General features: G+C 42.1%; 1 protein-coding gene across 15 annotated transcripts in view; it reads right to left on the reverse strand.

Annotated features, from left to right (window-relative positions):
* CAMK2B (calcium/calmodulin dependent protein kinase II beta) overlaps positions 1-17,733 on the reverse strand; it is a 208,959-nt gene that overhangs the window by 46,399 nt on the left and 144,827 nt on the right. For 6 of the 15 annotated variants that reach the window (XM_083588536.1, XM_083588541.1, XM_083588534.1 and 3 more), the window contains exons 13-15: positions 17,056-17,136; positions 6,681-6,721; positions 6,194-6,265 (exon numbers count right to left, since the gene is read on the reverse strand). In XM_083588536.1, the coding sequence (XP_083444662.1) occupies positions 6,194-6,265; positions 6,681-6,721; positions 17,056-17,136 (194 nt within the window). The remainder of the gene's footprint in view (positions 1-6,193; positions 6,266-6,680; positions 6,722-17,055; positions 17,137-17,733) is intronic. The other 9 variants (XM_083588537.1, XM_083588547.1, XM_083588542.1 and 6 more) reach the window with 2 other exon arrangements.

The following is a 17,733-nucleotide window of genomic DNA, read 5'->3' on the forward strand; positions in this document are numbered from 1 at the left end:
AATTGGATTTAAAAGGAGAAAGAACAAGTTAATTCAACACCGAAGCGGGAAGGTATAAACAGGAAGTCTGCCTTCCTTTCTTGTGAACAGATCAAAGCAAAGAGACTGTAAAGCGGAAACTTGGAAAGACGTTTGGAAAAAGACTTAAATCTTAACGTCAGGAAAGCGGTCTCCCCTCTGGATTGCAGGAGAGGAGGGGGGAAGGTTTGAGTTGTATTTACCTGCAAAAAAAGGGGGAAAGGAAGCTAAAATCCGCTGCCTAAAACCTGGGAACGGACTGCCCCTAGACAAGGAAAGCCGCTCAGTGCAAAGCCTATCGGTAAGCAGAGGACTTTTGACAGCTAGCTCTGCAAAAGAGATACAGTGTTTCTGGACTTCTCCTGGTTTTAAAGTAACTGTCTAAGTGCACTGAAACTGTTGTTTTTAAGTGAATTGGGGGACTTATAAGGACTATCTTTGTCTTTAAAAGTTGCAAGCTTTGGCTGTTACTGTGTCCCCCTAGAGGAGGATTGATATTGTTACAATAACAACTGGGTTAGAGGAAAATTCCATTTCAAAACAAACTTTCAACTGTGGGATCGACCTTGAATTCTCATGAGAGTGTTATGGCAGATGGGAGAGGAAAGTTAGAGCTGGCGCAGGAAAAAACTACTAGGTCTGGTAGACACTATCGGACAGACACTGCGCAGCAGCGAAGGGCTTCAACATCTGGAGCATCTGGAACATCAGGGGCTGCTCCTCCACAGGTCAAACCAAAAGTTATGTCGTCCGAAGACGTTTTGGCACATGCACTTGGAAAAATTAATGAATCTTTGGAAAATTTAGCTAAGCAGGTAGCTGAGACAAATAAACAAGTAGCTGAAGCATCAGTTAAAATTGACCTGAATACTACAAGCATTAATAATTTGGGACAGAAGGTGAATACCAATACAGAGTCTATTGAAAAATTATTACAGGAATCTGCTTCGACCCGAAAGATAGCTGAAGAAGCAAAAGATATTGCAACTGCTACTCAAGAGAAGATACCACCAGTATATAAGCAATTGGAGGACCATGGTTTGACATTGTCTATGATTGAATTGAAAGAGAAACAAAGAAATTTAAGAATCAGGGCTATACCAGAACGTGAGAAAGATAATCTGGCTGACTTTCTTACACAGGAATTTACAGATTTTTGGCAACAGGACTTGGGGAAGGAAGAATTTAAGATAGTGAATGCATTTAGACTTGGAAGAGGACAAAGGAGGAACAAGGTGAGGGACTGCTTGATTACTCTTCGAACAAAAGAGGAGAGAGACAAAATTTTGAACCTGCACTATCAAAGGACTTTGGAAATTCACGACTCAAGTGTGGAGATATTTAAGGACATTCCAAAACATCTTTTGGACTTAAGGCTTAACTACGGAGACCTAGTTGCCCTGTTGAGAAGAAATAGAATTCTCTTTAGGTGGGAATTTCCTCAAGGCCTATCCTTTAAATACAAAGGAAGAAAGATAAAAATAAGATCAGTTAACGATAAAGACAGGTTTCTGAAAGATCACGAAGAAAATCTACAGAAAGAAGCGGAATCCGGAGAAGAGCCAAAAGCACTGGAAAAAGGAATACTAGACATAGCAAACTTATCTTTTGGATTGCACGGTCCAGAGAAAGAGACACCATCGACAGAACAAGAACAGACACTTGGTGCAGTCGGAGGCAAAGCAAAGTAACCCCATCATGGCTCTGCAACTTTTAAGTTGGAATTGTAACGGTCTTAACTCTCCTCGGAAGAGAAAAAGTGTTTTTCATTTACTAAAAAAGGAACAATTGGACTTGATTTGTCTACAAGAAACACATGTAACAAGGTTACACAGGAAACTACTTATTAATAAGAGATTGGGACAGGAGTTTATCTCATCTGACAAAGTTAAAAAAAGAGGAGTTGTGATATATGCAAAGGAGAGATTATTACCGAAATTAATGTTTAAAGATGAACAAGGAAGATTTCTGGCAATTGAAATTCAAGTTCAAGAAGAGAAATTTCTGATTGTAGGAATTTATGCACCGAATGAGGGGAAATCTGAATTCTTTAAAAAGTTGCATGAGACCTTATTGGACTATTTGGATTACAATCTGATTTTGATGGGGGACATGAATGGAGTAGTATCTACAAACATGGACAAGGCACAAAGACAGGTAGTTACCAAGGATGGTAGACTACCAAAAACATTTTTTGAGATGACAGACAATATGGACTTAGTGGACATTTGGAGAATAAAGAACCCCTTGGGAAGAGAGGGAACCTTCTTTTCTGAAGCCAAGATGACATGGACTAGAATTGACCAAATATGGGTAACTAGAGGAATGGCACCAAAGATAAAGAAAGTGGAAATCTGCCCAAAAACTTGCTCCGACCATAACGCTGTAAGGATGGAGATGAAGCAAATATCAACTGGCTCCTTCAGATGGAGGATGAATGACACCTTATTTAGAGATGAAGAAAGAAATGGACATAGACCGATTTTTGAAGACAAATGGGTTACAAAAAATCTCCCAAGAAAGCAAATTAATGTTGAACTATAAAATATCTGAACAGGAAGTAGAAGGTGCCATTCAAAATATGCAATTGGGCAAATCTCCAGGACCGGATGGGCTGACTTCTAGATATTATAGATCTTTGAAAGAGTGGCTATTACAACCTTTGAAGGAAGTCTGCAATGAAATTCTGGAAGGGAAAAGGGCACCAGAGTCGTGGAAAGAGGCGTATATTACACTTATACCGAAAACAGAGACTGAAAAGACTCAGCTTAAGAACTACCGCCCTATATCGTTACTTAATGTGGATTACAAAATTTTTGCTGACATTTTGGCCAAGAGATTGAAAAAAGTATTGATGGAAGAGATTCATAAAGACCAAGCGGGCTTTCTCCCGGGAAGACACTTGTCTGATAATTTGAGGAACATAATTGATATCTTGGAAAAACTAGAAGTAAATATAAACACTAAAGCAGTTCTGATATTTGTGGACGCGGAGAAAGCTTTTGACAACATCTCTTGGAGTTTTATGAAGAAGAACCTACAGGGGATGGGGGTAGGCCAAGGTTTTGAAAATGGTATAGGTGCAATATACTCTGAACAAAAGGCTAAATTAATTGTAAATAATGTGGTGACGGAAGAATTTAAGATAGAAAAAGGGACACGACAGGGGTGCCCAATCTCCCCATTGCTTTTTATATCGGTCCTAGAGGTTCTGCTGAATATGATTAGAAGGGACTGGTTGGTTAAAGGTATACAGGTCGGAGCCAAACAGTACAAACTGAGAGCATTTGCAGATGACTTAGTATTGACGTTACAGGAGCCAGAATCTAGTACTAAAAGGGTTTTAGAACTAATTCAAGAATTTGGTCAAGTGGCAGGATTTAAACTGAACAAGTTAAAAACTAAGGTTTTAGAGAAAAATTTAACACCGATTGAAAGAGAGAGGTTTCAGAATGAGATAGGCTTGACTGTGGTTAAGAAAGTGAAATACCTGGGGATTAATATGACAGCCAAAAATGGGAACTTATTTAAAGATAATTATGAAAAATGTTGGACAGAAGTGAAAAAAGACTTAGAAATTTGGTCGAACTTGAAGCTTTCACTGTTGGGTCGTATTGCTGTGATAAAAATGAATGTATTGCCTAGAATGCTGTTTTTGTTTCAAACATTGCAAATTGTGGACAAGATGGACTGTTTCAAGAAGTGGCAGAGAGATATTTCTAGATTTGTCTGGCAGGGCAAGAAGCCCAGAATAAAATTTAATATATTAACTGATGCAAAGGAAAGGGGTGGATTTGCCCTGCCAGACTTTAAACTTTACTATGAATCAGCAGCCTTTTGCTGGTTGAAAGAATGGCTGCTTCTGGAAAACACAGACATTTTGGACTTAGAAGGTTTTAACAATGTATTTGGATGGCATGCATATCTGTGGTATGGCAAGGTCAAAGCGCATAAAGTATTTAAAAACCATATCATCAGGAAAGCATTGTTTAACGTTTGGATAAGATATAAGGACTTATTGGAAAATAAAACCCCAAGGTGGCTGTCACCAATGGAAGCAAAAGCCCAGAAAAAGCTCAATATGGAGGCCAAATGGCCGAAATATTGGGAAATTTTGGAACAAGAGGGAGATAGACTGAAACTGCAGAGTTTTGAGAAACTAAAAAACAAAGTGCGAGATTGGCTTCATTATTATCAGATAATGGAGGCATATAATTTGGACAAGAAAATTGGCTTCCAGGTGGAAAAATCAAAATTAGAAACAGAACTGTTAGAACCCAAAACTAAGATTTTGTCAAAGATGTATAACTTGCTGTTGAAATGGAATACTCAGGATGAAACGGTGAAATCTGCTATGATTAAATGGGCACAAGATGTTGGACATAACATTATGTTTGCTGACTGGGAACAGTTATGGACCACAGGTATGAAGTTTACGGCATGCAATGCCTTAAGAGAGAATATTATGAAGATGATATACAGGTGGTACATGACCCCAGTCAAGCTTGCAAAAATCTATCATTTGCCCGATAATAAATGTTGGAAATGTAAAGAAACTGAAGGTACATTCTTTCACCTTTGGTGGACGTGCCCAAGGATTAAGGCTTTCTGGGAAATGATCTATAATGAAATGAAAAAGGTATTTAAATATACCTTCCTGAAGAAACCAGAGGCCTTTCTTCTCGGCATTGTCAGCCAATTGGTGCCAAAGAAGGACAGAACTTTTTTTATGTACGCTACAACAGCAGCAAGAATACTCATTGCAAAGTATTGGAAGACACAAGATCTACCCACTTTGGAAGAATGGCAGACGAAGGTGATGGACTATATGGGATTGGCAGAAATGACTGGCAGAATCCGAGACCAGGGAGAAGAGTCGGTGGAAGAAGACTGGAAGAAATTCAAAGACTATCTACAGAAATATTGTAAAATTAATGAATGTTAGAATGATGTTGGATAGAAATTAAGTGGTTTCCAGCTGTAATGCTTTAAGAGAATATGAAAAAAGGGTTATAAATAGGTAAAAATCTAATGGTAAGGATTTGCTGAACCAACAATTTGAAGTGGAATACAAAAAAGGGAGGTATGAGGAGGTCCGGGAAACAAGCTAAAGGAAAATAAGCAATGGAAAATCTGTGTGTTTTTAACTATTTTTATTTTGTATTTTTGTTATTTTTTTCATTTTTATTGTAATACTTTAAAAAATCTTAATAAATATCTTATTAAAAAAATAAATGTTTTTTTATTATTGTGACTTGCCCTTTTTAAGGAGAAAAATGCTTGTTTCTTCATTGGGTTCCATAATGAACCTTCTGCCCTCATCTCTTATTTCAGGAACAACTTTTGGTAGAGCAATCCAGCAGTGTGACATTCCATATCGATACCAATACTTGGCTCCCACCATCCAACATGATTCTACAACCAGTGGATCCTTGACATTTCTCAACACAGTCCTAAGAAAAGTTAGGGTTTGTTTTTTGCAGTTTGGGGTTTCCATCCACAGGCGGCAGTCCAGGGACTGATATGGTTGCTTGGGCCCCAGGGGAATTTCAGAGAGAAAAACATAAAGGGGACAGACTGGTGTGGCAAATGAGGCCTATGAATACTTCAGGTGGCTGGTGAGACCTACAATACACTGTTTTTTATTGCTTCTGCCCAGAAATGATAATACTCTTTGCCTTGGTAATCAGGCTCTGAATCAACAGCTAAAATTTGCTTATCTCACTGCAGTGTACTACTGTGTTATGAGAACCTAGGAATCTGCAACCACCATAGAACCTTTTGGCAGAAGATTGCTGCCAGGGAACAGGTTGAATTTAGAAATGGTGAATGTTAAATTGGGTTCTAAATTGGCGAGAGAATATTCCAGTATCATGGGCCCAGCTGAACAATGAGTTAAAAATCTATGCAAAGGATCTATGGCAAGACCATGAAGAACACAGCAGATGCCCCCACTAAAACACACACATATACACACATCTGTGTTGCAAACAGCAGACAGCAATACATGGCACCACACGTCGGAGCCGGTAGATGCAGAATGGATGTCATTCAAAAAATACATCTCTATTGCAATCCCTAAGTAAAACCTACATTAGCAAAACAATAGGCAAACCACAGTGTTCCCACGATCTTTTGCCAGAAGGATTGAATTAAAAGTACAAAAGAATCATACCAGCGCGGCTGGAGGAAGGGTCCCTTTCGGGCTGGTAACTCCGGTGCTGCCTTTGGTGCTGTTTGTTTGAGGCTGCAGAAGAGAAACACACATATACCAAAAAAAAGAGAGAGAAGCCTCGGAACTGGAAGCCGAACAAATGCCATGCAAACCTTTGCACCACCCAAACCCCCACAAGAGAAGGAATAGATAACCCCACATTCTACATGGCAATTATGTACAAATTATGTTCTGGTAGAGAAAGAAGACCAAAAGAGGCCTTCTTTGCAAAGTGGCAAAAAGTTGTAGTGATGGCAGATTGTCTACAAAACCGAATAGTTCTTCAAACCAGCAAAGTATGACTACTCCATAAACTGAATTTTTACAATCAGTTCTGGGCTATGGATATGGATACACAAGAAGTGTGTGTAAATATATGTGATCTTATAGGCATAATTCCTAACTTTCCCCAACTCTTCCCCCAGAAAAGCCTCAGAAGGATACTTACCTTCACGCCGTCAGCTTTCTTGTTCAGTAAACTCTTAGCTGCTGCATAGGGAGGAAAAGAAGATATTTTAGTGGCAACTCCCCCAGTGTCCCGAGACATACTCTGGGCTGCCTGAATAGCCAAAAAAGAATTACACAAGCCGCATTGATGCTGTTTCCTCATCAAATGCTAAAAGGAGGCTTGAGAACAATGGGTAAATCCCAAGCTCTATGAGTGTGGGCAAAGGCCCAACCTATGCCTTAGCCAAACGTAGAGGTATGGAGGACAAAGTGCCTTGAACAGGCAGTTTCCCAAAAGAAGGGAGGTCAGCAGGGGGGCTGCAATACTTCTGTGAAGTGGACATTTCACTTGATAATACCACAGTCATTGTTGTTGTTTCTCAAACGGCCATTGGCTTGGATACATATTGGTTTGTCCAAACTCTGCAGAATCACAAGCAGGGAGTCTCTGTGGGACAGTGTTCAGCTTAACAAAGTGGCATTCTAAATGAAGTGGGACAGCATCCTTCTGTGGGTCAGCTCTCAAAACATTCTCTCAATCCATCACTTGGATAACATCCGGACTCTTCTTTATTCATTCTTTGGTGATCCATATCTTTCTAATCTGTCTAATGATATTATCAGATTTCCCTTTCATGCACTGCCCATCTTAGCTAAATATATACTGGTTTCACTTCCACTGAAATTTATGCACTTTGTAATGGGAACACTAGATTCCTTTAACACCACCTGATGCAGCTCATTCTCCAGCCAGTACAGTATATGAGTTCCAGATTTCCTTGACAGGTGCTAGGCAAATTTAGGAATGGTTACCCGCAACTCTTTGTCCTTTTACTCTATAAGGGTTCCTAAGATATATATTTTTAATGAGCTGCAATACAACTTTGTCTTCAACAAGCTGTCTATGGGACCCCATGTTCTAACAAGCATGCATCTTCAATAACTTTTCTGCCTGAAATTTTAATATTCCCTAATGTCATCCCAGCAAAGTGTTAATTCAACCACTTAAATATGTCGCGATGCTACACTCCCACCATTTTGTAGGTATGTGAGAAAGCCTCTCTGTACTTACTCTCATCCTCTTTCCCTGATCACACCTGTTGTGAACCTTTTGCGCTTAATCCAGCTTTTGCCCATTTGGTGCCTTCCAGCCATGCTGGCTGAGGCTGATGCTAGTTGTAGGCCAAAAGATTGAGAAGGGACCAGGCTGGCGAAGGCTAATCAATCAAATGTTAATCTTTTCCCTCTGATACTCTGTAGATTGCAATTTCCATTTTTCCCCCTTAAAAGAAGCAACATCACAATACAGCCTCATTTATCCCAACAGATTATGGAATGCTGGACATATGTGAATAGTTTAGAGCCTTTGCATGGCTAGGATGGTGTATGAGGACAAAAGATTCATTCATATAATAGAGATTCCTCTATAATTGCATTAGTCCAGAACGGTCTTTTTGTTGCTTTCTGTTGTTTTTTGGCTGAGGAGAGACCCAAGAGTGATATGGCAGAGAAGCTGTTGTGGGGTGGGGGTCTGAAATGTAATGGCAAGGTTGGGAGAGGGTCAAGGGAGGTTGCTGCAGCAGGTGTGATAAGGGTGGGTTAGGATTGAAATGAACAGAAATATGGGTGCCTTTACTTGGATCTGGCTAATGGAATTGCAGGGAACCAACAAAGCTTCAAGAGGCCTCCAGGGAGTATTAGAGCAGTTGAGGTATAGATAATGCTGTGTCTAGAAGAAATCAGATAGCACAATATGCTGGCTCTGTGGAGGAGAGACATCGATACCAGCACCAGCACCTACAGAACAAGATGACTTCCTCTGTTTCTGGACCCTATACCTCATGAAAACTCCTGTCTCCCACATCAAATCCAATCATCACCACAGGTAGGCATTATTAAAGGGCAGAACCCAACAAAAAGTTTGCTTACCTTACAGAAATTTACAGAAGAGGAAAGGCGAGAGAGACAGGCAGGTGAGAAGAAGGATTGGAGGAGGGATGGAGAGAAAGAGAGAAGGAGGAGGAGGAAAAAATAAAGAAGTGTTGAGACAGAAAGCAAGGCCTCTGGGGCAGAGACCCCATCTGACATCAAGGGGAAGTGAAGCAGCAGCACCAGCACCACAAAAGCAGCACTACAGAGGACTTTGCTCACACACACAGGGAGGAAACGGTCCACACAGTCACCACACTAATGGAAGGATGGTAGCCCATGGAATCACTACAGTCAGAAAAGGGACTCGGTAAGATGTTACATCATTTTTTTCCTTCACAAGTGACTTGGTGACCCCATGACTGTCTCTCGTTTTTCCCCATAAAACATACAGTCCCTATTCATGTCTCCCATCTAATCCCGAACTCTTCACATCACAAAGACTTTTCTTTTTTGTCTTTCATCCATGTTTATTTGGGACCCACGCAGCGCATGAAGTTTTCAGTCTATCTTGGTGAACTCAACATGCCATTAGTGGGTAAATGTAGCATTGCCTAGCTTCCTTGATGGCCTCAAAGAGAATTTTATGACCATTTACTGACACCAGATTCTATGGACTAGTTCTACTCTTGAGCAATTTCCCACAACTAAGTTTACTGTATTAAAATGTGGAAGCCTCTCTGCAGCCCTTTGGACTAAAGAGCGGCCTATATTATAGTAATACAGTGGTACCTCGGGTTAAGAACTTAATTCATTCTGGAGGTCCGTTCTTAACCTGAAACTGTTCTTAACCTGAAGCACCACTTTAGCTAATGGGGCCTCCCACTGCTGCTGCGCCGCTGCTGCGTGATTTCTGTTCTCATCCTGAAGTTCTTAACCTGAGGTACTATTTCTAGGTTAGCGGAGTCCGTAAGCTGAAGCATCAGTAACCTGAGGCACCTGTAACCTGAGGTACCACTGTAATTAGTTTGCAAAAATGCAGCTCTAGTACAAATGAAGTCCCATGAATGTGGCAATGCCACAGAATTCTATGACAGAATCCCGACAAAAGCCACAGAATGTGAAACAGCTACAACCGCCAAATGCCACTACCCATCCCTTTAACTCACCTCCTCAGTTCTACTATACTGCTAACTTCACGTGCCAATTCTCACATCAAAGTTAAAGTCCCAAGCCAAAGCAACTTTTGAAACTAGAATAATGTAAATTAAGCACACACGGAAGATGTCCATTGCTGACACAGAATTGGGAGCCTATTAGCTGTTATGCAATGTTCACATGGATCTAGTTGTAACAGATGCCATTACCTTTGAGCTGCTCAAATGGAGTCTCCATGAGAGATATGGTCTTTTTTCCCCAGCACTTGGTATGTTCTTGATCAGGAGCAGCTAATGCTGTCCCCCCAGATACTGTTGTACTGTAGCTCCCATCCTCACTGACTGCTGGCCATGTTGGCTGGAGTGGATGGGAGCTTGGGAGTCCAACATCAAGAAGGCCACAGGTTAGCCATCCTGGTTCTAAATTGTGGGTTTCAGTACAAGCAATGTTGTGAATTATGTGTCTCATATTAATAGGCAGTTAAGGCTGATTATTAGTGGACTTAGCAGTTCATAATTTATCAATGGATGTAGAAAATGTTGACTGCCTTCAGCGATGCTTTCAATATCTGAGAGTCTATAATTAAAATGTAATTTGTGGTTTATTAATGCCTAGTGATTCAGAGCACAACAAAGCTTTGTTCCTCAATCTTTTTATAGCTTTTCTGAAGTGAAGAGCTATGAATAGTTTTGCACCTACACACACACACACACACAACCTGCCTATTAAGCTTTTTGTTCAACCAATGAGAATCAAAACTATGAAGTTGCAACCTCACAGCATACTTGGAAAATCTGAAAGGAAGCCTTCTTTGTCCTATTTGAAATAGGGAAACTCTTACTTCAGTCCCGATGCTATTAGCAGCTGCACCAGCAAATTAATATTTAGAAGGGTGTGTAAGCAATTGCTATGGCAGAGCAGTGCCACACTGTTGTACTGGGGACGGTGCCAACATCATAGCATGGATAGGCACTAGCAATATCCACCATGGCTAGATGTGGCAGAGGGCTATTGCAAAGGGATCTTGCACTGGATGAGAAAGGGGAAAGGAAAGGATCAGGAACCATTTACCTCTCTGGCTTCCTAAAAGTCATTCTAGCCACTGTGTTATGCCTAGTATTTGGCAGTAGCTTCTACAATGGATTGCAACTGACAGAAGGCAGCATAAGCCGGGCAGACCTGTCCTCATGGCCAAGGGCATAATGCAACCAGAGTGGCACAACTCTCTCTCTCTGCTCTGGTAGTCACATGAATTTGTAGATTCAGGATGCTCAAACCAGTAGTCCATGCAGATGTGCATGGCAAATAGCTTTGTGTCAGAAACTTCTATTGTTTGTAGACAGAAAGTAGTTCTTTTCAGAGAATGAAAGGCAGTTTGAAGGAGGCATTGTTGCCCATGGTACGTACACTCATCCCACTACCAGTCCTGTTCTCAGGCATACAGGTTTTTGCACTGCTTCTGTAGTCTGCAAAATCTGTTTGACCAGACGTATCATGAAGATCTATGCCTCGAATCATATCACGTTCAGTGCTAAAAGCAATTGCCTGCTGCCTGCCGTTTTTTTACAATAGTCTTTTGAATTTAACTCTTAGCGCAAGCTATTAAATTGAAGGAAGGAATGGAATTGGGGACCACTGAGATTAATGATGAACTATATGTTCCCACAGTGTATCACACACTGTGTGAGGAATATGAATTCCATTAGTTTACTGAGCATATCTGCTTGTAGGTAGCAGTGATAGGCCCCAGCTTTGCCATGTGATATGCTACATGTGTATCCACCTATCATACAGGTAAACCACAGTACTTCTTTGTGTACATAAATTCTGCAGCATGTAAAATGACCTCTAGGTAAGTATCAAGCGTAGGGCTGTCATACATCCAGAATTTCCCGGACATCGCTGGGAATTGGCCATTGGAAACAGTTTCTGGGTAGAAATCACTGAAATGTCCGGGGAAATCCGAATGTATGGCAACCCATGTCGGCAGTATTGTTTTTGGCAATTTTCCTTAGAAATAACTTAAAAGCTTCTTCTTTTTTTTGAGATTTTGCACACACAAAAAGCTCAACAACCTTTCTGTCTGGATATTCACAAAAAGAGGAGAAGATTTAGCACTTTGAAGTACCTAAAATCTTATACTTTTGGAAATGACAGGTGCAATTTGCTGTGACTAAGCATTTAAACTTGTAATTAGAAACAAAACGATGATACTACTAACTGGCAACTACAGTGCAAGTTTTGTATATGTCTAAAGTAATAGCAGTACGACCTTTACCCAGTGGAAGGATCTTGTATGAACAGAAGACATACTCAAAAAGTCTTTTCTGGATCTTCTCAGAGCTATGTGCTCAGCTCCAAAAAAGACTCCTGGATATATACTGCCATCTGAATGATGTTCACAAAGGGGCTGTACGTGGGTGCACAGATTTTGTGCATATCTTGGCTTCTTAAACTGGGATTTGATTGTCCAACTGCAGTACAGAGTCAGATAAGTTAGTGTTGACAGTGGTCACCATTTCCCAAATTAAATCAATATATACTCTTGCATAAAGAATTATAAAGACAAAATGGGCATGAAAAATCAGAGCAAGGCTATCTTCAGGTAATAATGTCAAGCCACAATTCTACTTGGGTCACTGGTGTATTATGTGAAAGTGTCAGGAGTTGCAATCTATCACTTTTGCCAAATCCCCACTCAGCCTTTCCTTCATTTGGAAACTGTTCTTGATAACGCATATTTTATTCAGTTTTTTATATACTTTTACACCCACATTGATGGATTTGACACTTTATAGCCAAGTTTTAACCATTTACCTGTCAAACCATTCCTTCATTATTCTGTGAGTTCCCATGAGCAAAATGTATTACAACAGAATTCTAGTGCAATGTTGAAAAACAGAGATGACATCTTAAACCAATGGGATATACAATGTGCTGCTGTAATTTCTCGCCTGTTTCTTCGTTTAATTTTGTTCACATTGAAATCCTAGTGAGGGTTTTCGGAGTGGCATTGACACTGACTAGATTAGCTGAGAATGATCACAACCACTGCTGCCATGCAAATCACTTTCCCCACATGCAGTGGCGACAACAGCACCGACATAAGCAGAAGCCTCGTCAATCTTCTGAGAAGAAATCTGACTGCCAGAGGCCCTGACGCATGCACCTGGGTTGCACAAAATTCATGCACCATTTACCACATTCAACCTGCAGGCAAAGCTGGGGTGCAGACAGGGCAATGGCTAAGACAAACAAAGAGCCAACATTCCCTAGAGAGAAACCTTGGCATGAAAAAGGTGTCAAGGGGACCCTTGTCTGCATGCCCCAAGAATTGTCCATGTTGAGCTGCTATGGAGGGCAACATGTTCTCACAGCTATAGACTTGCTCTGTGAGCACACAACCCTGATAGTTTCCCCTGCAACCTGAGCTGCATCAAGTCTTTGGATACTTTTCTCCTACTACCAATAAGCAATAAGCATATATGTAGCACTTTTTAGCTTTACAACCCTTTAACCGACGATGTCTTATTGTGTTTTTAATATTTTGTTGGGAGCCGCCCAGAGTCGCTGGGGAAACCCAGTCAGATGGGTGGCATATTATTATTATTATTATTATTATTATTATTATTATTATTATTAATCATAATTGCTGGCCTATCCATTCTCAAAACAATTAGAGCTTGCTATTACCACCATTTTACATACGGGGCAACTGAGCCTAAGACAAGTCGAAGGCCAGGAAAAGAATCTAAGTTTGAACTGCAAGCCTACAGTCAATGCAGGGCAGATACAATCAATTATATAATCATATAATTGACTATATGGAGAAGCCCAAACATTATCAAATGTATTTAAAGCAATGGGAAGCTCGCCAACCTCTCAGGATTATTGCCTTAGAAATAGGCATAAATTGTCAGAACTAGTTTCCAGTTGAGGACAGATGGACACTGGGACCACACTCCCCAAGCATAACTAATCTTATTGAAGGCACCAAAACATGCTCATTGTAGGTTGCAACAAAGAAGGGGAGAAGCAGGGTGACACAAGTTTGCACAAGAGAAAAAAATGATTAGACCACATCTTATTCTAGTTAACAAAATTAAGTCATCAATATGACTGATCTATAAGAGGCTTCCTTCTACATGCCAAACAAGGAACGTCACCCTTAGTGGAGTGTTGCCAGATGTCTACAGGGGGAAAGTATAACTTCCTTCATCCTACCAAGGCCCAAAGACTGAATGTGCAGAGGTGCATAGGAATGTGTGCTTTTACGGCTCATGAATACTTATGCACAATTATATTTTAAGATTATGGTACCTGTCAGCTATGTTCTGCAGTTCTGCAGGGGAAAGTGCCTATCTTTTGCTCACTGGTATAGCGAGCAGTGTTAAGATACTAAAAACTTAAGGAGAAATGCTTTAAATCATGGGTGGGGAATCTATGGCCCTCCAGATGCTATTGGACCTCACCTCCCATCACCCCTCACCAGCATGTCCAATCGTCAGAGATGAAAGGATCATTCCCCACCCCTGCTTTAAGGAATACATACTTTTCTGCAGCATTATGAATGCACATATGCCCAGTTGGTGTGAATGGCCTAGTAAGCAAAGAACACAATACAGTAGTACCTCTGGATACGAATGGGATCCGTTCCGGAGCTCCGCTCGCATCCAGAAGCGAACGCAACCCACGTCTGCATGTGTCGCAATTTGCCGCTTCCGCACATGCGCGTGACGTCATTTTGACCGTCTGCACATGTGCGAGTGGCGAAACCCGGAACTAACGGGCTCTGTTACTTCCGGGTCGTCGTGGAACGCAACCTGAAAATACTCATCCCGAAGCTACTTCAACCCGAGGTATGACTGTATTCCAAAATTCCTGTAAATTTTGTCTATGCTTGTGAAAGAACCAGCACCAAAAGTACTGCCAAGTCCAATGGGACTAAGGACCAGTAGTGGTGTTTCACTGCAGGCAATTAAACAACTCCAGTGCAATTCTGTTCATTGCTGTAGCAGAAAATTATTATGTGCTATTTACACATTCATTGACCAAAAACTAATGGGGCTGGACTCCTCAAGCTGCACTTGAGCTAAGATCATGACACCCTCCATTTCCTACTCACCCTGCCCAAGCAAACTAGTTGACCACCCCTCACCCTGAGGTCTCCAGCTGATGGACTGGCAGGCAGGCAGACCACCAGAAATGAGGTCACCACTGGGCCCATTGCATCACTGCAAAGGTCGCAAGGGCAGCCTATCATTTCCTGATGGTTGCCTATTAGGTAAGAAGCCAGGAGGAATGCTCTCCCCTGAGAGGCTCAGCCTGTGGTGCTGGCCAGGTGAAATGTCCTTCTTAGTCACTCAGGGATCTGTATGTGAGTGGTTGCTTTCAGCTTCGCAGTTGCCTCTCCCAGGCACATGATTTTGAGAGGGCACGAGCCAGGCACCCGCGCCTCCACAGGGATGCCCGCCCTGCCTGCCACTGGGGGTCTCTGGGCCCCGGAGCCCAGCCTGGCCTTGCCATCACACCCCTGCCCCCCTCAATGAATGGCTGCTCAGTCAACATTGGGGGATGCGCCCAACAAGGGCTGCATTGGTCAGTCGGTCTCCCCCCTTAGTGGGTGAGCAGGCGGCACAGCCCAGCCCATAAATCCTCTGTCTGTCTGTGATGGTGGCAAGGGTTGGACCGGTGTGGCGGCTTTTGTTCATCTTCTGCGCCCAGCCCCTGGTCCCACCTGATGCATGGGTATATGCATGCAGACCCCAGGCACTAGCAAAGGACGCAACACCACTGGCTTCTCCCACTAGGACATGAAGGCTGACCCTGGAAGCCTCTGTCTCATCACAGACCGTTCTGAATGGACCTCTCATTTCTTGGAATAATTGTCAGATAAGTGCACACAACTCTATTGCATGCTGCTTTTGGACTGTGATGAGAAAAATGGTGCCACTTGGGCCAAAAACATGCATGCACAAGGCACTCCTTCCTACCCAAAACCAGTAATCAGATTACTTGAAGAGGAGCATTCTTTTTGTGATGTATCACCAGTGCTTTTTTTCTAGAAAAATAGGTGCCGGTAGTCGCCATGAAGTTGTTACAGGAAACGGCACACTTTTTAATAACAACAAAAAGAGGTGCTGGTACTGCGTACCCTTGAGTACCTCGGGGGGGGAGCACTGTGTACTACTTAGATTATGTTTTCGAAGGCTATGCGTGTGTCTTGGCTAAAATGGAACAGGAGGAACGCAGGGTCAGAGGATTTTGTTAAGTTCCCACTGTCCCCAATAATTTCCTCTATAATCTGAACACTGCCTGGAGCAGAGATGGGGAACCTGCAGCTCTTCAGAAGTTGGTGTATTCCAGCTCCCATCAGCACTAATCAGTGTGGCGAATGCTCAGGGACAATGGGAGCTGTAGCCCAACAACCTATGGGGTCCAAAAGATTCCCCATTCCTGGATTAGTCCAGTGATAAATGACAGTATTCTCTGATGGGAAGGTGACTTGCCAGAAAACAGGCAGCATTTCATCTTCTGTATCTTGCATGGGACATGCAGAGCATGCTAGGGCAAAAGTCAAGTACGTCTTGGATGTGACCAACAGGAAGCAAATTGTCCTCTTTCTCCCTTAGCTCCCTGCACTTGGCTCATTATAGGTGCTAAATCATGGTCGGGGAATCTGTGGCTCTCCAGATGTTGTTGGATTGCAACTTCCACCAGCCCTAGCCATTGGTCATGCTGACTGAAAATGAGGAGAGTTGAAGCCCAACAACAACTGGAAAGACACAGGTTCCCCCATCGCTCTGCTAAACAATATTTCTTAACAGTCACTTGTAGCATTTGTGTATGTATATATAAATTTATGTATACAAGTGTGTGTGTGTGTGTGTGTGTGTGTGTGTGTGTAGATAGAAATAGAGATAATGCCTAACCACAAAACTCCTACAGGAAAACTGAAAGCTGTTCCAGCACCATGACCTCCACCACACAAAGCATGCATCTCCTCTTCCATTAATGGTCTCCTATATTTGCCTTGCTTAACTCTCTGAGATAACAGCATCATTTTAGCACCAGCCAATCTTAGTCATACAGAATCCTTACTGGCTGTTTCATGTGTTTCCCTATGACCTTTTCATGACACTGTTCCTGCAACTTGATTAAATGTTCTGGAATTGCCAGATTATTTAGAGGTGGCCCTGACTCTAACTTTGCTACTAGTTACAACAAAAGGTAGCCCCAGACTCTTAAAACAGGGTGGGATGCGGTGGTGATGGTGAATGACACATCATGCGCTCAAATTTCAAAGTGAGAAGGGGGAAGTGAGGCGAGTCTCTTCCGGACACATCTACCTTGCTCCACCAAACCCATGGTGGCACCGGAGGCTGCTGCTGCTGCAGACATTGTGGCAGGAGCGGTGGTCTGTCTGCCCACTGTTAGCACCAGGTAGGGAAACAAAGAAGTAAAGGACAGCAAATAGGGAAAGGGATGGGGAAAGAGTTAGAGAGGAACAGAGAGAGAGAAAGAGGAAGAGAGAGGAAGAGAGAGGGGGAAATAAAGAAGGGGAAAGAGACAAAGGAAGCAGAAAAAGATTAGAGTTAAAAGTTGAGATGAAGAGGCGTGACTATTGGTAGCAAACGTGCATTGACTTTTACACAATCCATGGGTCTTTTCCATGTGATCCAGAGTTATTCCTATATGTCTTGTTTCACTGCTCTGGAAACTCCACCCTATGCAGTATTAGGCTGGGGGACACTGTATCCTGACCACACAATAAACAATTCTGTAAACACTAGGAAGATGATAGGAGGATATTGATCCTTATATCCCGAGTTCAGAAAAGGAAGAGTGATAATTATCACCAGAACTAAACTATGCCACCAAAAGTAGCAGAAATGATAAGGTGTGTGGAACATTTAAGAAAGATTCTCACTGTTGGGCTTGCAGTTGCTAGAGTCATAAATCATTATGCGGCACAAGACGTATGGCAGCCATACACTGCTTCTGCAGCTGGTTTCCTGAGCTTCTTG

Source organism: Podarcis filfolensis (genome assembly GCF_964270895.1).
Source record: "Podarcis filfolensis genome assembly, chromosome: 15".
NCBI classification, from domain to species: Eukaryota; Metazoa; Chordata; class Lepidosauria; order Squamata; family Lacertidae; genus Podarcis; species Podarcis filfolensis.